Below are 21551 nucleotides of genomic sequence, written 5' to 3'. Positions count from 1 at the left end.
AAGAATACATGGGAACTGTCCTGCAGAAAAAGTTTATCCTTGCTTCAGGAAAGATTACAAAACTTTCAGTTAAAACTTGAAAGTGATGCGGTTGCAATTACAAGTGACGGTACAGCTGTTATGGAAAAATTCGGAAAATTATCACCGACTATTCAACAGTACTGCTACAACCATGCGCTACATCTAGCTGTAACAAAAGTATTTTATGTTAAAAAGTTGAAAGGTGAAGCATCAGTGACTTGTAGCAGTGATAGTGAATTCAATACAGATTCTGAATACAATAAAGATGATAACAGTGATTCTGAGTTAGATGGTGTGGTCTGAGCTGATCAGTATGATTTGCAAGATGATCTGCAATCACTGAGACGTGGTTGACAGAGGGGATATAAAAACAGGAATTAGAAGTCGCTGGGTATAGCATTTTTCGTCAGGATAGGAGGGGAAAGTGTGGTGGTGGGGTGCTGCTTATGATAAGTGATGACCTATGTCCTCTAAGAGTGGAGAATTTGGAAGGAAGTGAGACAAATGATTTTGAGAGCATATGGTGTGAGCTAGAGGTAGGCAAGACAGGATATTTAGTGGGTTGTTGCTACAGACCCAGGAGCACAGAGGATGGGGACCAGGAGATGTTTAGACAGCTAAGTTTGGCAAGTGCAAGAAGAATGATTGTTATGGGAGATTTTAACTTCAGTAGTATAAATTGGAGAGAGGAACATGCATGTAACAATAGGGGAATGGAATTTCTAGAATTCTTGAGGGACAAATGTCTTAGGCAACATGTAACAGAGGGAACAAGAGGTTCAAAAATTTTGGATTTGGTTATAGCATCAGAAGAGTTGATAATAACTGAGTTGACGTCTCTCCCACCAGTTGAAGAGAGTGACCATATGGTGTTGACATGGAAAATGAATAGACATGCAGGAGTATCAAAGAGACGGGAACTTATGTGGAATTATAAGGCAGGTGATTATAATAGTCTTAGACGTCAACTTCGGGAAGTTTCATGGAGGGAGGAATTGGACAGCCGGGATATCACCAGTGCGTGGGAAATTGTGAAAGAATATTTGTTATCAGCAGTGGTAAGTTGTATACCACGAGTGAAGAAGAGGGCGCAATTTGGAGTAAAGTGGATGACAAACAACATTAAACAGGAACTTCATGCGAAAAAGAGGCTATGGAAGAGATATAAGGAGACAGGTGAAGAGAGGATTGGTGAAGAATATAAGACACAGGCCAGAAGAGTGACTCGTGTGGTAAGGAAAGCGAAACTGGAATATGAGAGGAGATTGGCCCTAAGATCCAAAGAAAATCCTAGGGAATTTTTTAGCTATGTGGCCAGTAGGAGGAGAAATGACTGTGGAAGAATGATATTGTGGGATAAAAATGGGAATAGAGTGACTGATGCAGAGGACATAGTGAAATTGTTCAATGAACACTTTAGTGGAGTATTTCATCCTAGAGGAGTCAGTTTTAATGCTAGAGGGATAGGACTGGTACGAGGTCTGGAGGTACAGGAGGAGAGTGTGTTTCAGATACTGAGTACTCTGGATGTCAGTAAAGCTGTGGGACTGGATGGTATTTCGCCACGAGTTTTGAGAGAATGTGCTAGCGAATTGACAATACCTTTAACGTGGCTTTACAATGAAAGTCTGGCTTTGGCAAAGGTGCCCAGGGAATGGAAGGAAGGTAAGATAGTGCCATTGCATAAGGGTGGTAACAGACTGGAAGTGTCTAATTATAGGCCAGTCTGTGTGTCATCAGTAGTTGTTAAGATCTTGGAGAAAGTAGTGAGGGACCGTGTACAGCATTGGGCAGATGAGGGTAATGTTATCTGTGAGAATCAACATGGATTTGTGAAAGGACGCTCTTGTTTTAGCAATATGCTAGCCTTTTATAATAAAGTTACAAGAGCATTAGATGAGGGAAAGGCATATACTGCAATTTTCTTAGACTTGGCGAAGGCATTTGACAGGGTGGCACATGATAAGCTGATATTTAAGTTGCAGCACATGGGTCTGGATGTCAGATTGGTCAACTGGATTCAGGATTGGCTGTCTGATAGGTATCAGAGAGTTGTGTATGGTGGAGCAGTTTCCAGGAGGCAGAGGGTTACAAGTGGGGTCCCACAGGGCTCAGTACTAGGACCTATATTGTTTAACCTTTATATCAATGACATAGCCAGTGGATTGCAGGGGGATATTCAGTTGTTTGCGGATGATGCGAAGCTGGGAAGGATTATTAGTAATAGCGCAGATGTGGTAGCCCTGCAAGAGGATTTAAATAAGCTAGATAGATGGGCAAATGAATGGGGGTGTCAGTTTAATGCAGCAAAATGTAAGGTCTTGAGGTTTGGGAAACATCGATGGGATGCTGCATACTCTATGGGAGGAGTTATACTGGAGGAAGTAGGGGAGACAAGAGATCTGGGGTTGATGATTGATAGAAACCTGAAGTTTAGGGGACATATTGCAAAGGTGGTGAAGGTAACACAGAGGATTGCTGCTATTATGAGAAGGACACTGACCTGCAGAGATAAGAGGGTTATCATTCCGTTGTATAAGTCTCTGATCAGACCACACTTGGACTATTGTTCTCAGATTTGGTCCCCAGAATTTGAAGGGGATAAATTAACTGTGGAAAGGATACAAAGATGGATTACAAAGATGGTTTCAGGACTGTACAAGGATAGTTATGAGGATCGGCTGAGAGAATGTGGACTCCAGAGTTTGGCGGATAGAAGAAGGAGAGGTGATATGATTGAGACTTTTAAACTGTTGAGAGGTGGTTACAAGGTTGACACTGGGGAGTTCTTTCGCTTGGTTGATCAGCGGGAAGGAGTGATGACAAGAGGCCATCCCTGGAAGTTACGAAAGGAAACTGTGAGCAAGAGGGTAAGGAGTGGTTTCTTTGTGTGGAGGGTGGTTGAGCCGTGGAATGCATTGCCTGATGGAGTGGTGGGAGCGAGAACGGTCAGTGACTTTAAAGAGTGGTATGATAAACTTTGTGTTTCTCAGGGGGGGACCTCCCCTCGATGAGTCTTGACAGACTTTATGTCTTAGGAAGGACCTCCCTCGATGAGTCTTTTGACTCCTTGGAGGCCTGAATAATAATAATAATAATAAATAATAATCTATCTTCGGCAATTAGCAGCGTATGAAGAATTATGAAAATATTTAAATATTCTCCAGTAAAAAATTCTCTTTTGCACCAAGAAATAACCAAGAGTGAAACGAGGGAACTAAAAGTCATTTTGGACTGTAAAACATGCTGGAACACACTGGAGAGAATGATAGAGAGATTTTTAAAGATCGTAAATCCGATTAAGACTGTTTTACGAGAGCTGAAACCCGATCACTTATGGAAAGATGAGTATTATGAAATATTGAGAGGTATGTTGAATTGCTTACAACCTGTAAGATTAGCAGTTGAGGCCTTAAGCAATAGAAAAGCTAATATTCTCACAAGTGAAGGAATTTTTAAGTTCCTGTGCAGTAATTTAAAAAAACAGAATTCTTCAATGAGCCAAATGCTTTTAAAGGAAATAAAATTTGAATTGGTTAAACGTAGAAATAGAGATCTTGTGTCTCTCACAAAGTACTTGAGGAACATTAGTTGTTTATGTGAGATGGAAGAGGTTGAATTTTTTGCCTTGTCAAGTAAGAATGAAATTGCACGATTGGTGAAGTCATTAATGAAAAGACTTTTTAAAGGAACATTTACAGCAGAAGACGTTCCAATAAAAGGAATAAAGGATCTCCTTACAGAGAGTTCTGACATTAAATCATAATCTGATCTGAAGAGAATTGACTAAAGCAATATCAATTTCGACATCAAAGCCTAGCCCTATGCATGCAGACAAAATATTTGCATCTCTAAGGAAGGAAATGAGCTCATATGAAGCAACGCATTCTTTCACTCCCAACTTGAAGATGCTTTTAGATGTACTCTTAACAATTCGACCAATGTCTACAGAAAATGAAAGAAATTTTTCCACATCAAGTATATTTGTTACAAAGCGAAGATCACGATTGTCTGATCAGGCAATTAACGCTCTATGTTTCTTAAAGTTTCATTTTAAAAATGACAAATAAAAACTATTTGAAGTATTTTTTAATTTTCAAACGAATAATATTTGTATTTGTTTTCTATTAATGTTTAATTTAATAAATAAAATATTTAAACGAGATTGGGAATGTTAATGCATTCTGTGATATATGTAAAAACTCACTGTATACTATAAGGTTTGGTTAAATAAAGTTTGCATTAATTACACTGTTTATATTTTGAGAAAACCAGAAATATAACAGAAACCTAGCCAAAATGATACCATAGTGACCCCTGTTTAGCGCTCAGGGCAAGAGATGCACTAGTCATGAAATTCCAGTCATTTAGGAAATTTTATTTACTCATTTTTTGCTTCGACCTTTTACATATAGGAGTGTCTTGAAACCTCTGAAAGACTGTGCCAAGGCCATGAACCCCAGTTGCCCCACCTTCTCTACAGCTTTTCTGTTTATTAACATTTACTGTTATAGTTATTATTACACATGATCAATGAAAATTAAATAAAAAAGATTAATTCGGGAATTCCTGGGAAATACAATTTCCCGTTCTCGATTCCCGAAGGTTACAAAATGTCGGGAATTTGGAAACCCTAATTACTGGTATGTGCTAAAATGCAAGAAAACATAAAGAAAAAACACTGCAAATATAATACATGATGGTACAAATTAAGTGAATATTGAATCCAATATTATTTCATAACCGAATATAGAAACTACAAGAGTTTCGTGCCGAATATATAGAAACTAAAAGTTTTGGCGGATGCAAGCATAAGTAGTGCCTTATGGGCAACTCATAGTAAAGGTGGAGCAAGCTCCAGACACTTTCCTTAGTATTTTCCATAAACGTAAAGCATATCTTTCAGAGGTCAACAACCTTTTAAATATGAAGAGTGCAATATAAAATTTGAAAATTACGGAGGACTTATGACACAGCCATTTTTTCTCTCATTTCAGGCTTAGAAATTTTATTAGTTGTTTTTAAGAAAAATGAGATTTCAAATTTTAACATTATTTTTTTTACCTCGCTTTTACAACATATTTTTGTCACATAAGAATGAATATAAAATACCATAAAAAATAAAAATAAAAAATGAATAGAAAAAGAATATTCATGTTAACAATTAGCATGTATCTGTCAGATCAGATGCGAGCACCTTGCTTAATCAATCATAATGGCAAATGTATTTGTTTATTATGCAATAATAGTGTGGCTATTTCTAAAAAAAGTAATATAGAAAGACATTTCAAACCATTCATGCAATTGTAATTTTAAGTTTAATTATTTAAATCAGGAGTTGGAAACGCAGCAACCAGTATTGCACCCTTCATATTAAAAAGTTTGCCAACCACTGCTCTAACCTATCAATACACTTTTCACATAGACTAATGCTTTCCTTCTTATTGGAGTATTTCCTTCGATACTGGGATATTTCATCCTGAAGAAGTAGGTTTTAATACAAGGATATGGCAGGTTCAAGGTTTAGAAGTGAAAGAGGAGAGTATGTTTTCAAATAGTGAGTTCTCTGAATGTCAATAAGGCAGTGGGACTGGATGGAACTTTGCCATGGGTTTTGAGAGAATGTGCAAAAGAACTGCCAGCTCCCTTGACCTGGCTTTTCAATGAAAGTCTGGCCATGGGAAAGGTACCCAAGAGTGGAAGGAGGGTAAGAGTGATATTGCATAAGGTTGGTAGCAGACTGGTAGTGTCAAACTATAGACCAGTTTGTATTTCATTAGTAGTTGTTAAGATCTTGGAGAAATTAGTAAGGGACCATACAGCATTGGGCAGATGAGGGTAATGTTATCTGTGAGAGTCAACTTGGATTTGTTAAGGGATGGTAGTAATATGATTACCTTTTATAAAAGTGACAAGAGCAGTTGATGAGGCAACAGCACATCTTATTTTTTTTTTGGATTTTACAAAGGTGGTACCACTTGATAAGCTGATATTTAAGCTACAGCACATGGGTTTACATGTCAGGTTAGTTAACTAGAATTCAGGATTAGCTATCTGATGGGTATCAGAGAGTTGTGTATGAGAGAGCAGTATCAAGAAGGTAGAAGGTTACAAGTGGGGTTCCATTGGGCTCAACACTGGAATCTGTATTATTTAACCTTTATATCAATGACATTGTTAATGGATTACAGGGGAGATATTCAGTTGTTTGCAACTGAATATCCCCTGTTTCCAGATGATGTGAAGATGGAAAGGGTTATTAGTAATAGTGCATATGTGGTAGCCTTACAAGAAGATTTGAATAAACTGGACACATGGGCAAACGAATGGGAGATATCAATTTAATTCAGCTAAATGTAAAGTCTTGAAGTTTGGGATACACTGATGGGAGGCTGCATACTCTGTTGGAGGAAGTTGGGGAGTTAAGAAATATGGGGATGATGATTGATAGAAACCTGATGAGGCTATTGCCTCATCAGGTTTCTATCAATATGTTGTTGTTGTTCTATTGATTGTTGCAATATGTTCCCTGAAATGCATTCAGGGAAATTGCAAAGAATTGCAAAGGTGGTGAAGATAACCCAGAGGATTGCTGCAATACTGAGAAGGATGTTGGCATTCTGAGATAAAAGAGTTTTCATTCCATCGTATGAAGCCCTGATCAGGCCACACTTGGACTATTGTCCTCAAATTTGGTCCACAGGATTTGAAGGGAATAAATTAACAATAGAAAGAGTGCATATGCAGATAACAAAGTTGGTATCAGGACTGTACAGTGTTAGTTATAAAGATAAGCTTAGGGAATGTGGACTGCAGAGTTTGGTAGGTAGAAGAAGGAGAGATGATATGATTGAGACTTTTAAACTGTTGAGAGATAGTTACAGGAATGTCACTGGGGAGTTATTTCATTTGGTGGAACATGAAGAAGGAGCGAGGACAGGGGCCATCCCTGGAAGTTACGAAAGGAAGCTGTGAACAAGAGGGTGAGGAGTGGTTTCTTTGCACAGAGAAAGAGGGTGGCTGAACCCACCCTCTTTCTCTGCGCAATTTCTCTGCTGATAGAGTGGTGAGAGCATGAATGGTCAATGAGTTCAAGGAAAGACTTTGTATTTTCTAAGGCGGGCCTCCCACCATGAGTCTTGTGACTCCATGGAGACCTGAATTTTTTTTTTTTTTAAATCTTGGATGAGATGTAATTTCTTAGCTTTCATCCTCGAAGCTTATTTGTAAGCTTATCTGAGGATGACACCAGTTAGTTATTATTTATTGGTTTGTTTGCTGTGTTTGGAAGTTACAAAATCAAACCTATGTTTAATAGGTTTGATTTCCATTGCAGCTGTTGATTGAGAAATTCGCGCACTTCATGCACAAACACACACACACACACATATGATAACTTGGAATGTCTTGATGCATCATTTGTTTGCATCATTTAATGAAACATATGATGCATCATATGTTTCATTAAGTTTGTATGGTATTTTGGATGTGTGTTTCTTGTTTATAGTATGTCCTTAGAGCTCTTTTCAGGCTATTGTAGTTTGTAAGGTTTCTGTATTCGAAAGATAATTTGTTGATCATGTCTGGGATGTAGAAGTTTTGTGTGGCCTTTCCAAAGTGATTATTTTATTTATATGTGATATAATTAGTTGTCTGAGGACTTGTTATACGGTATATTTCTGACTGTCCTGTAGTTGGCATCGAAATAATGTTTTAGCAAAGCTGCGTGGTGACATAAGTGTTTTGCTGTCAGTATTTTGTGTTCTGACATTGCAGTGTATATTATTATTATTATTATTATTATTATTATTCAGGCCTCCAAGGAGTCAAAAGACTCATCGAGGGAGGTCCTTTCTAAGACATAAAGTCTGTCAAGACTCATCGAGGGGAAGTCCCCCCCTGGGAAACAAAAAGTTTATCATACCACTCCTTAAACCCACTGACCGTTCTCGCTCCCACCACTCCATCAGGCAATGCATTCCACGGCTCAACCACCCTCCACACAAAGAAACCACTCCTTACCCTCTTGCTCACAGTTTCCTTTCGTAACTTCCAGGGATGGCCTCTTGTCATCACTGCTTCCCGCTGATCAACCAAGCGAAAGAACTCCCCAGTGTCAACCCTGTAACCACCTCTCAACAGTTTAAAAGTCTCAATCATATCACCTCTCCTTCTTCTATCCACCAAACTCTGCAGTCCACATTCTCTCAGCCGATCCTCATAACTATCCTTGTACAGTCCTGAAACCATCTTTGTCATCCGTCTTTGTATCCTTTCCACAGTTAATTTATCCCCTTCAAATCCTGGGGACCAAATCTGAGAACAATAGTCCAAGTGTGGTCTGATCAGAGACTTATACAACGGAATGATAACCCTCTTATCTCTGCAGGTCAGTGTCCTTCTCATAATAGCAGCAATCCTCTGTGTTACCTTCACCACCTTTGCAATATGTCCCCTAAACTTCAGGTTTCTATCAATCATCAACCCCAGATCTCTTGTCTCCCCTACTTCCTCCAGTATAACTCCTCCCATAGAGTATGCAGCATCCCATCGATGTTTCCCAAACCTCAAGACCTTACATTTTGCTGCATTAAACTGACACCCCCATTCATTTGTCCATCTATCTAGCTTATTTAAATCCTCTTGCAGGGCTACCACATCTGCACTATTACTAATAATCCTTCCCAGCTTTGCATCATCCGCAAACAACTGAATATCCCCCTGCAATCCACTGGCTATGTCATTGATATAAAGGTTAAACAATATAGGTCCTAGTACTGAGCCCTGTGGGACCCCACTTATAACCCTCTGCCTCCTGGAAACTGCTCCACCATACACAACTCTCTGATATCTATCAGACAGCCAATCCTGAATCCAGTTGACCAATCTGACATCCAGACCCATGTGCTGCAACTTAAATATCAGCTTATCATGTGGCACCCTGTCAAATGCCTTCGCCAAGTCTAAGAAAATTGCAGTATATGCCTTTCCCTCATCTAATGCTCTTGTAACTTTATTATAAAAGGCTAGCATATTGCTAAAACAAGAGCGTCCTTTCACAAATCCATGTTGATTCTCACAGATAACATTACCCTCATCTGCCCAATGCTGTACACGGTCGCTCACTACTTTCTCCAAGATCTTAACAACTACTGATGACACACAGACTGGCCTATAATTAGACACTTCCAGTCTGTTACCACCCTTATGCAATGGCACTATCTTACCTTCCTTCCATTCCCTGGGCACCTTTGCCAAAGCCAGACTTTCATTGAAAAGCCACGTTAAAGGTATTGTCAATTCCCTAGCACATTCTCTCAAAACTCGTGGCGAAATACCATCCAGTCCAACAGCTTTACTGACATCCAGAGTACTCAGTATCTGAAACACACTCTCTTCCTGTACCTCCAGACCTCGTACCACATAGACATATAAAGTCATTATTGTCTCTTTGTTCCCAAAAGATCAATTTTATCATTTTGTACTGTAACGACATTAATCTATTTTGTTTGTAGGGTGCACAGAAAGCATATATTATTATAGTGTATCTTAGTATATTTTGGCATAGTGCTTTGTATATTAGTGTTTTTAGGCATATGGGAACTTTGTCTTTTAACCTGTATAGTTTGCCAGTTATTGTTCGGAGTTTGTTGTGTAGATAGTTTATGTGGCTATTCCAGTTCATATCTGCATCGAAGTAAATTCCAAGGTATCGTATTGTTTTAACCTGAGTGATTGCAGTGGTTTTACTGTTCTGTGTGTTTTTTATGTTGGAGAGTGGATGTTGGATGGTTATATATTTGTTATCAACTGGTCGAGTCAGTGGATTTCTGAATATCATTAATTTTGTCTTATCTGAGTTTAGGTGTATGGAGTTTTTGGTGAGCCAGTCCATGAGCAGATTTATGTCATGTTGTATATTTGTTTGAGCTATGCTTGCATTATTATGGGTGGATATTATAACTGTATCATCTGCGTATTGGAAGATCTTACCTTTGAGAGGTAGCTGATTAATATCGTGCGTGTAAATGTTGAATAGAGTTGAGGAGAGTACAGCTCCCCGTACTCTTCTCAACTCTATCGGGTCAAACACGTATTGATTTGAACCGATACGTGTGATATGCTTTCTATTTTGAAGGTAGTTTGTAAACCACCTGTGCAGAGGCCCATCTATTCCAATATGCCTCAGCTTTTCTAACAAGGTTTGATGCGTGAGTGTATCAAATGCTTTAGTTAGATCAATAAAGACTACCATGGCAATTTTGTTTTTGTCTAAGGCGGTATTAATTACGTCTGTAAAGTCTTCCAAGAGAGATGTTGTTCCCTTATTTTTCTGAAAACCGTATTGTGTTTTGGGGATAATAGTTCTCTGTATATGCTGTGAGTTTCTTTAGTACGATCCACTCCATAATTTGATTGATAATTGGTAATGTTGCTATGGGTCTGTAATTGCTGATTAAATTTCTTTTTCTATGTTTGTATATGGGTGTGATTATGGCAGTCTTTAGCATACTTGGTATCTGTCCTGTTTTAAATATTTTATTTATTAATTTTAGTAGGATAGGGCCTAAGCTAGTTGCATGTTGCTTGATATCCTTAGGTCTTATACCATCAATTCCTGGGCCTTTGTTTGGTTTGATTTGATGTATTACAGAGAGAAGTTCTGCTTCTTTTATGGTTGGGAACCATAATGTCTGTTTTGATTGTGGTCCAAGTGTAGGATCACGTTTTGTGATTGGGGGAATATTTCTTGGATAGAGTCTGCAAAGTATTGGTTAAAATCATTTGCTAGTTGTTGGATAGGTTTTGCGTCTTTCATGAAGCTGTGTTTTATGGTTTCAGAGGAGGTAGTGTTGGGAGCACAATCTAGCATCTTGTTGATCAGATGGCAGGTTTCTTTTATGTTGTTTTGTGCAGAGATTAATTTGTCTCTGTGGTAGTTTCTTTTTGCATTTCTTATTTGTGTTGTAAGGCGATTCCTTGTTATCTTATATTCAGTTTTTAAAGCTCCATTATTTGGATATCGCTTTAATTCTTTGCATTGAGCGTCCTTTCTGTGTATTTCTAGGGTTAAGTTTTTTGTTATCCAAGGATTTTGGGTTGTTCTTTAATGAATTCTAACTTTCTTGTATATTTCCTCCAGTGTGTGTTTAATGTTGTTGTATAAGATATCTGCTCATTCTGATGCCATGTGTTCCCCGTCGGTATTTCTTATTTCGTGGTTGACTATTTCTTCGTCTATTATTGTTTTGTGTTGCTTTTCATCTGTGGGGCATTGCATGGATATCGTCTTAGTGTGCAGGTTTAGAGCCATGAAGTAATGATCAGCTACTTTGCACTTTATGACTGATGCAGTGTAACTGTTTGGTGGCGCTCAGATGTTCATATGATCTAGGCAGGAAGCAGTGATAGTATTTCCGAATATTTCTTCTCTAGTATATGATGTTATTGTTGGCACTAGGTTATACATGGATATAATATAATAGCATGTCTAGGTATTGTACAGTGTTGTTCTGGTTTTCATTTGCAATATTTATGTTTATGTCGCCGATTATCATTAAGTATTCGGTTGAGCATATTTCTTGGCGTGAAAGCCAGCAGCTGAGTTCGTGCAAAAATTTTATCATGTTTACGTTTGGTGGCCTATAAATAGCATTTAGTATTATGGGATGCTGTCTATTGGTGGTATTAGTGATTTTGATGCAAAGAGTTTCAGCATGCTCTCATGCTGAAACACAATGATTTTTATAACTTTTGGATTTTCTGTGTGCAATTTGTTTCTGAAATTTCTCATCCACTTAAATGATATCGAGTAGTGACCAGTGGTACAGTACAGGGTATTTGGTCCACTGCAGATTAATTTGTACATTAATAATAGCAGGGATGATTTGAAGGGGGATATAATCGCATGCTTTCAGCAGCTTTCAGAATAATAATAATTCTTTTCATTCACTAACAGTCCACAAATCTTTCACATTTTTCAGTGCATACATGAAGCAATTTTTGCAACACATCCACTGGGAAAAATCCAAGGCAGAACTATCTTCATGCAACAACATGCACTTCTTCATGGATGCCATTTTCAGAAAGCAGAAGCAGTAGGTATAAACAAGTAGAAAAAACAAATAAGCAAACAAACAAAATTCTAACATCAATCTCTACTGAAGAACACTTGTATCCAAGCAAAAAAGCACAATTATATGATAAAAAGCCACACTATTTAAAAAAACTCTTCTTAGCACAGCTCAAATATACCACGATGTCACTTACACTATATGATTAATTCTAATTCATAATTAATGAATTATATTTCGTTAATCATAATTCTTCTCATAATTATAATTATGAGATGAATCAATTATATATTATTATAATTCATCATACCTTATTAATTGTCCTCTTTCTCACAGTAGCATCATTAACAAAATAACAGGATATTCTCCTTCAAATCATCCCTGCTATTATTAATGTACAAATTAATCTGCAGTGGACCAAATACCCTGTACTGTATCACTTGTCACTGCTCCATACCATTTAAGTGGGTCAGAAATTTCAGAAACAAATTGCACACAGAAAATCCAAAAGTTATAAAAATCATTCACAATGCAAAAAAAAAAGTGCTAAAATTAAATTTTCGATATGAATTTAGGAACTTGCTTTGAAAATTTCATCAGTGTTTAAATTTTTGATTATATGATTATTATTGACAAACAAAATTTTCAAAGGTCCCCTTATTTTAGTTATATAAAACTGATTTCTGTCAAGTATATACCTCAAAAATCTATGCCATGAAATTTTTTGGAAGCCCTTTGTAGAATCAATTATATATCATTAATTATAATTCATCATACCTTATTAATTGTCCTCTTTCTCACAGTAGCATCATTAACAAAATAACAGTACTGAGGGTCATGACAGCAAAATTTTTTTTCAATATTTTAACTTTTGGGCATTTTATTTTTAGTGGAGTGTATACTGTGTGTTTTGCAGTAATTATAATTCATCATACCTCATTGGCATTCCTACACTTCTAAATCCAATAGCAGGATATGGATAGCGGAAATTTCTATGGTATTCTGGCCATCGTTTTTCCAAAATCTGCAAAGAACGTCCAATCCAAACAGAACTATAGAACCCATTAAAACAGGATATAAAGATAAGCAGGAGTCCTTCCCAACCTACATGAAAGAATGAAAAAGTATGTGTGAATAAAGTCCGAGATGAATTATACAATTTGCTATTAGAGTATTCCTTTATGAGAAGTAATAGAATGTACAACAGTTTGAAGAGAGAGGAATAAAAAATCAGCAGCTATAACTCATAACATAAACCTAATCATGGTAGATGAATTTCGTTACCCAATCTGAAACCAGTACCCAGCTTAAGTGGAGGACAAAAGTAGCTTGAATAAATTTCATGTTTGATCTTGATATAGTTCAAATTTTCTAACCATAGTCCATCCACAGTGCTACATGTGAAGTAGTTACCAGCCTTGAATAGGTGGTATCATCATTTCTCTCTCTCTCTCTCCTTCTCTTCTGCTCATGGCAGGTTGAGTTCCTCAAAGACGAAGTTTTGCCATTTCTTTCTGTCTGCTGTCTTTTATTATTATTATTATGTGACACCTCCAGGGAGTCCAAAGACTCATCGAGGAAGAGTGTGCCAACAGCATCGAATGATTGGGCCCCTTCCAACTACTAACCACTCTCAAGCTTGCTTAACTTTTTGCTGAGCCATTAGTACCAGAGGCTCTACCAATCAACATCCTTTGAGGGTAACACAAAGAATTCTGGGAATGATGCAGAGGACACTGACTTGTAGAAGTAAGGAGATTCTTCTTCCACTGTGTAAGGCTCTCATTAGACCACATGTGGACTACTGTGTACAAAGTTGTTTACCTGGTTTTCAAAAGGATGAAGAGATGTTGGAAAGGGTCCAGAGAAGACTGACTAAGGTAGTTTCTGATCTCTGGAATGTCAAATATGAGAGTCTAGTGAATACGAGAAAGAGGAGGGGTAATATGATAGAGTAAGTTAGTAAGGGGGTTGTTATAGGATCAATGTTGAAGAGGTTTTTTTACAGAAAATAGTGGGAGATCAGGAAGAACCAGAGGTCATCCCTGGAAGCTGTATAAAGGGGGATGTGAGCAGGGGAGTGAGAAGCAGGTTTTTTGCATGCAGAGTTGCGAATGATTGGAATACAGTTGCCTGAGAATTTGCAGGTGTCTGCAGAGAATTTGAGCATGTTCAAAGTGCAGTATGATGAGCTGTGTGTATGACAAATGACCTTCTAGATGAGTCTTTGACTCCATGGGGTCTTAGGATAATAATAATAATTTACCATAATTATTCTATTTTTCCAACAAGTTTTTAAAAATTTCTTCTAGGGCTGCTGTAAATAATTTAGGTGAAATGGCATCTCCCTGTTCAACTCCTTTTTTTTTATAGGAAATTTCATATCTGTTTTTGATTTTAAACATGCAGTTGAATTATTATTATTATTATTATTCAGGCCTCCAAGGAGTCAAAAGACTCATCGAGGGAGGTCCTTCCTAAGACATAAAGTCTGTCAAGACTCATCGAGGGGAGGTCCCCCCCTGAGAAACACAAAGTTTATCATACCACTCTTTAAAGTCACTGACCGTTCTCGCTCCCACCACTCCATCAGGCAATGCATTCCACGGCTCAACCACCCTCCACACAAAGAAACCACTCCTTACCCTCTTGCTCACAGTTTCCTTTCGTAACTTCCAGGGATGGCCTCTTGTCATCACTCCTTCCCGCTGATCAACCAAGCAAAAGAACTCCCCAGTGTCAACCCTATAACCACCTCTCAACAGTTTAAAAGTCTCAATCATATCACCTCTCCTTCTTCTATCCGCCAAACTCTGCAGTCCACATTCTCTCAGCCGATCCTCATAACTATCCTTGTACAGTCCTGAAACCATCTTTGTCATCCGTCTTTGTATCCTTTCCACAGTTAATTTATCCCCTTCAAATCCTGGGGACCAAATCTGAGAACAATAGTCCAAGTGTGGTCTGATCAGAGACTTATACAACGGAATGATAACCCTCTTATCTCTGCAGGTCAGTGTCCTTCTCATAATAGCAGCAATCCTCTGTGTTACCTTCACCACCTTTGCAATATGTCCCCTAAACTTCAGGTTTCTATCAATCATCAACCCCAGATCTCTTGTCTACCCTACTTCCTCCAGTATAACTCCTCCCATAGAGTATGCAGCATCCCATCGATGTTTCCCAAACCTCAAGACCTTACATTTTGCTGCATTAAACTGACACCCCATTTATTTGCCCATCTATCTAGCTTATTTAAATCCTCTTGCAGGGCTACCACATCTGCGCTATTACTAATAATCCTTCCCAGCTTCGCATCATCCGCAAACAACTGAATATCCCCCTGCAATCCACTGGCTATGTCATTGATATAAAGGTTAAACAATATAGGCCCTAGTACTGAGCCCTGTGGGACCCCACTTGTAACCCTCTGCCTCCTGGAAACTGCTCCACCATACACAACTCTCTGATACCTATCAGACAGCCAATCCTGAATCCAGTTGACCAATCTGACATCCAGACCCATGTGCTGCAACTTAAATATCAGCTTATCATGTGGCACCCTGTCAAATGCCTTCGCCAAGTCTAAGAAAATTGCAGTATATGCCTTTCCCTCATCTAATGCTCTTGTCACTTTATTATAAAAGGCTAGCATATTGCTAAAACAAGAGCGTCCTTTCACAAATCCATGTTGATTCTCACAGATAACATTACCCTCATCTGCCCAATGCTGTACACGGTCCCTCACTACTTTCTCCAAGATCTTAACAACTACTGATGACACACAGACTGGCCTATAATTAGACACTTCCAGTCTGTTACCACCCTTATGCAATGGCACTATCTTACCTTCCTTCCATTCCCTGGGCACCTTTGCCAAAGCCAGACTTTCATTGTAAAGCCACGTTAAAGGTATTGTCAATTCGCTAGCACATTCTCTCAAAACTCGTGGCGAAATACCATCCAGTCCCACAGCTTTACTGACATCCAGAGTACTCAGTATCTGAAACACACTCTCCTCCTGTACCTCCAGACCTCGTACCAGTCCTATCCCTCTAGCATTAAAACTGACTCCTCTAGGATGAAATACTCCAATAAAGTGTTCATTGAACAATTCCACTTTGTCCTCTGCATCAGTCACTCTATTCCCATTTTTATCCCACAATATCATTCTTCCACAGTCATTTCTCTTCCTACTGGCCACATAGCTAAAAAATTCCCTAGGATTTTCTTTGGATCTTAGGGCCAATCTCCTCTCATATTCCAGTTTCGCTTTCCTTACCACACGAGTCACTCTTCTGGCCTGTGTCTTATATTCTTCACCCATCCTCTCTTCACCTGTCTCCTTATATCTCTTCCATAGCCTCTTTTTCGCATGCAGTTCCTGTTTAATGTTGTTTGTCATCCACTTTACTCCAAATTGCGCCCTCTTCTTCACTCGTGGTATACAACTTACCATTGCTGATAACAAATATTCTTTCACAATTTCCCACGCACTGGTGATATCCCGGCCGTCCAATTTCTCCCTCCATGAAACTTCCCGAAGTTGACGTCTAAGACTATTATAATCACCTGCCTTATAATTCCACATAAGTTCCCGTCTCTTTGATACTCCTGCATGTCTATTCATTTTCCATGTCAACACCATATGGTCACTCTCTCCAACTGGTGGGAGAGACGTCAACTCAGTTATTATCAACTCTTCTGATGCTATAACCAAATTCAAAATTTTTGAACCTCTTGTTCCCTCTGTTACATGTTGCCTAAGACATTTGTCCCTCAAGAATTCTAGAAATTCCATTCCCCTATTGTTACATGCATGTTCCTCTCTCCAATTTATACTACTGAAGTTAAAATCTCCCATAACAATCATTCTTCTTGCACTTGCCAAACTTAGCTGTCTAAACATCTCCTGGTCCCCATCCTCTGTGCTCCTGGGTCTGTAGCAACAACCCACTAAATATCCTGTCTTGTCTACCTCTAGCTCACACCATACGTTCTCAAAATCATTTGTCTCATCTCCTTCCAAATTCTCCACTCTTAGAGGATATAGGTCATCACTTATCATAAGCAGCACCCCACCACCACGCTTTCCCCTCCTATCCTGACGAAAAATGCTATACCCAGCGACTTCTATTCCTGTTTTTATATATACATGTGTGTGTGAGAGAGAGAGAGAGAGAAAGAGAGAGAAAGCATATCACAATGTAAGTTTTTACAATTCCTTGATTTTTAAGGGCTTCTAAAATAGCTAATGTTGAAATTGAATCAAATGCCTTTTCAAAATCAATAAAGGCTAGACCTAAAGGTTTTTGGTATTCAATTTGTCGTTTCAATTATTTGTCTTATTACATGTATATATGTGATCAATAGTGCTGCAGTTTTTTTCTGAATCCTGCTTGTAACAGCGGTTGGCTAAAATTTAGACTGTTTTGTATTCTGTTGCTAATCATTTTTGTATTTGTTGAAAGGAGACTGATAGGGTGGTAATTTTTAATATCTTCTCTGTCTCTCTTTTAAAAACTATAATAAGGATAGCACTGTTCCAATTTTCTGGTATTCTCTTTTGTCTTAGGCAGGCATGATGTATAAATTTTACTTAACATAGTTAGGATTGGTGTACCACCTGCTTTCAGAACTTCTATTTGTAACTAATTTCACCTGGTGTCATTTCATTATTCAATGCTACCCATTGCTTATTGAACTTCTTTTAAAACATCGGGACATATTTCTTCCTCTTCCATTTTATTATTATTACCCTCCATGGAGTTGACAGACTCATCATGGGAGGTTCATTCAACTGACAACATATTTATTACATAGAATCTTAAAATCCTTAACACTCCTTGCATTAACAACACACTCTGGTAATGCGTTCGCTGACAATTATCCAAGTAAAAAATCTATTCCTTACAACTATGTTCACTACACTTTTACATAACCTCCAGGAATGAAATCTGGTTCTTCTCCTCTCACCCCTTCTACTCTTTTTATAATCCCCTCTGGATTAATCTTATAAAATCCTCGCACTAACTTAAATGTCTCTATCATGTCTCCTCTCTTCCTTCCATCCACCAAACTCTGCAATCTACATTTCTTCAACATAGCCAGCATTCCAAACTCCTGATATTGTTCATTTTCGAAATTATGGATTTTACAACCGTATTATAACTAACTCTTTTTATTATCCTGACATTTCGATCTTCATATCAAGATCATCATCTGTAGCATACACAAATATACAAGACAAGCTGACTTACATTACAAACTGTAAGCTAGAGAAACAATGATTTGATCATATGTTATTCTACTGGCATGACCTCCAGTGAAAAAAAAAAAAATTATTTATAAATTACATCAAGCTAGATTTAATTTAAGGTAACATAAATAAACATTTTTTCTTATAGATGTTTTTTTTTTCGGTAACAATGATGTCTTATTTTTAGTATTACAATAGTTATTTTTTGATTTAGGATCCTGGATTTACTAAAGTCCTGTTTATAGTTGTTCTTAGAGAGGAAGGTCTTGTGGGTTGAATATATGCCTTCCATATATATGGGATTTTTAGACCTTCAATATTGTTCAGATTGGGGTGGTTGATAATGATCTCACAGGCTTTTAAATTTGCGTTCATACCATGTTTTGGTGTGATGTAGACTAGTGCTTTTCCAGTCAATTCTATGTAAGGTGTTCAAGGCATGATCAGAAAGGCCAGCTTCACCATAATTTATTATATTTTTCATCCCACATACAGACAAATCGGCCCTTCAGAACACATGCAATTTACAGACAAAAAATACTAGTTGTGGTAGTGGTGATGGGCGGTAGATTGCGTTGATGGAGATGATTCGTAGTAGAGGTTCGGTGTAGTGGTTGAGACAGTTGTAGGTGTCCTCCCGCGATGAGTCTTCGGACTTCTTGGAGGTGTCACGAATAATAATAATAATAATATTTAATGTGTCATTTATGTTCTTTTTGTCTGATAGGAATTGTGCATCCTGTTTCTCTTATATATGGTATGTTACAGTGCAATGAATACGGTACACTCCAGGGTAGGCCAGCAGGGGAGTCTTTGGATGAGTTGAGTAAGCTTTTTAATTTTGCAAGGGGTTTAAAGGTAGTTTTGAGGTTGTATTTTTGTAGTACTCTGTTTATTTTGTCTGATATCCCTTTAATGTGGGGAACGGTTATAGTTTTGTTGTAGTCTGGTTTGTCTTTGTTTTTTATTGAAGTCTTGTAGAGAATTTTGTTAATAGTGTTTTGGCTGTACCCATTTTTTTGGGAAAGTATTGTTGATCACTTTAAATTCGTCTTTCACCACCTGTTCACTGGAGCAGATTTTAAGAGCCCTGTTTTTTAGAGTATTGATGACACCTAGTTTTTGTGTTGGGTGATGGTAGGAGTTTATGTGTATATATATTGGCCATTATGTGTCGGTTTTCGGTAAACTGTGAAGGAAAGATTGCCAGAAGGAAGATGCATGACAAGGGTATCTAGAAACGGAAGTGTGTTCTGTTTTTCAATCTCAATTGTGAACTGTATGCGTTTGTGTTGTTTGTTTAGGTGGCTAAGGAATGTATCTAGTGTCTGGCGACCATGGGAACAGATCGCGAAAACATTGTCAACATATCTAAGCCAGACTTAGGGTTTTAAAGGAGAGGCACCTAAAGCAAGTTGCTCAAAATGCTCCATGTAAAAGTTAGCAATAGGGAGGAATAATGGTGAGCCCATGGCTGTGCCATCTTTTTGTAGGTAGAAAGCGTTTTGCCATACAAAATAACCAGAACGTAATACATGTGCAAAGAGCGTCGTGATATCTGGAGGGAATGATCTAGATCTTGTCAAACTAGAGCAGATGGGGTTGGATATTAGATTAGTGCATTGGATCGGAGACTGACTATCTAATAGGTATCAACAAGTTGTGTATGGGGGAGCGATATACAGGAAAAGGAAAGCCACTAGTGGAGTGCCTCCAGGGTCTGTTTTAGGGCCATTACTGTTTATCTTGTATATTAACGATATTGGTGAAGATTTGGATGGAGATATTCAGTTGTTTGCAGATGATGCAAAGTTGGGACGAACCATGAAGAATAGAGACGATGTTGTGGCTTTACAAGAAGACTTGAATAAATTAAGTGATTGGGCACGGAAATGGGGATGTGAGTTCAATGTTGCAAAATGTAAGGTTTTAAAATTTGGAAAACAAAGATGGGATGAAGAATTAATACTTGGTGAGGATATATTGTTGGAGGTGGAGGAATAAGAGATCTGGAGGTGATAGCTGATAAGGATCTGAAATTTAAGGGACATATAGCCAAAATTGTGAAGACAACACAAAGGCTTCTGGGAATGATGCGGACACTGTCTTGTAGAAGTAGGGAGATTCTTGTTCCATTGCATACGGCTTTGATTAGCCACACATGGACTATTGTGCCCAGATTTGGTCACCTGGTTTTCAGGAGGACGAAGAGATGTTGGAAATGGTCCAAAGGCGACTGATTAAGGTAGTTTCTAACCTCTGGAATGTCGAGTATGAGGAAAGATTGAGAAGATGTAATTTGCAGAGTCTGGTGGACAGGAGAAGGGAGATATGATAGAGACCTACAAGTTGGTAAGGGGTTGTTACAGGATCAGTGCTGGAGAAGTTCTACAGAAAATAGTGGGAGATCAGGGGAGAACCAGAGGTCATCCCTGGAAACTGTATAAAGAGGGTGTGAGTAGGGAAGGGAGGGGCAGGTTTTTTCGTCCGGAGTTATAAATGAGTGGAATGTCTTGCCTGAGAGTGTGGTGTCTGCAAGGAGTTTGTTTGTGTTCAAGGCACAGTATGATGAGCTGTGTGTGTGATAAAAGGACCTCCCAGATGAGTCTTTGACTCCATGAGGTCTTGGGGTAATAATAATAATATTAATAATAAAAAGAAAGACAGTCTCATTGATTGGGAAGTCAAAAAGAGGGCAGATATATCAAAACTGCCTAATAAATCATCTTTTCTAATGTAATATCGTTGATGATGTTTATGAAGTGCTGTGTATTTTTGATATAGGAGGGGGGAATGACCTACCAACTCCTTGAGAATTGCCGCTAATTTTTTGGCTAAGTGATAAGTCGGGCTATCTATCCTTTCAACTATAGGCCTTGGCGGCATGTTTTCTTTCTGAATTTTCAGCTCCGTAAATTCTGGGGGGAACGAGCGTAGTGTGGAAATAGTTTTTTGATCATATCTTCGGGCCATTTGATAATTGACTTGAGTAGTTTCTCTGTTTTATTTTTTATTCTATTGGTTGGGTTGTAGTTAACTAATTGGTATGTGTTATTGTCTGAGACCAGCAGATTCATTTTTTCTACATAAGCGGTTCGGTTTAAAATAATGGTGGCACTTCATTTATCTGCTCTGGTTATTATGACGTTCGGATTTGACTTTTGTGATTTCATCGCTGTTACTTCTTGTTTGGTTAG

At 38.2% G+C, this 21551-nt stretch overlaps 1 protein-coding gene across 4 annotated transcripts in view; it reads right to left on the bottom strand.

The window, feature by feature from the left end:
- Positions 1 to 21551, bottom strand: part of LOC150096480 (uncharacterized) — a 245833-nt gene that overhangs the window by 154685 nt on the left and 69597 nt on the right. For all 4 annotated transcript variants that reach the window (XM_090407867.1, XM_090407869.1, XM_090407868.1 and 1 more), the window contains exon 2: positions 13031 to 13199. In XM_090407867.1, the coding sequence (XP_090263993.1) occupies positions 13031 to 13199 (169 nt within the window). The remainder of the gene's footprint in view (positions 1 to 13030; positions 13200 to 21551) is intronic.

This window comes from Typopeltis vanoorti, chromosome 18 (genome assembly GCF_054136105.1).
Source record: "Typopeltis vanoorti isolate ZY-2024b chromosome 18, IOZ_Tvanoo_1.0, whole genome shotgun sequence".
NCBI lineage: Eukaryota > Metazoa > Arthropoda > Arachnida > Uropygi > Thelyphonidae > Typopeltis > Typopeltis vanoorti.
The sequence above is the reverse complement of the archived record's forward strand: the minus strand, read 5'-3'. Positions and strand labels throughout refer to the sequence as shown.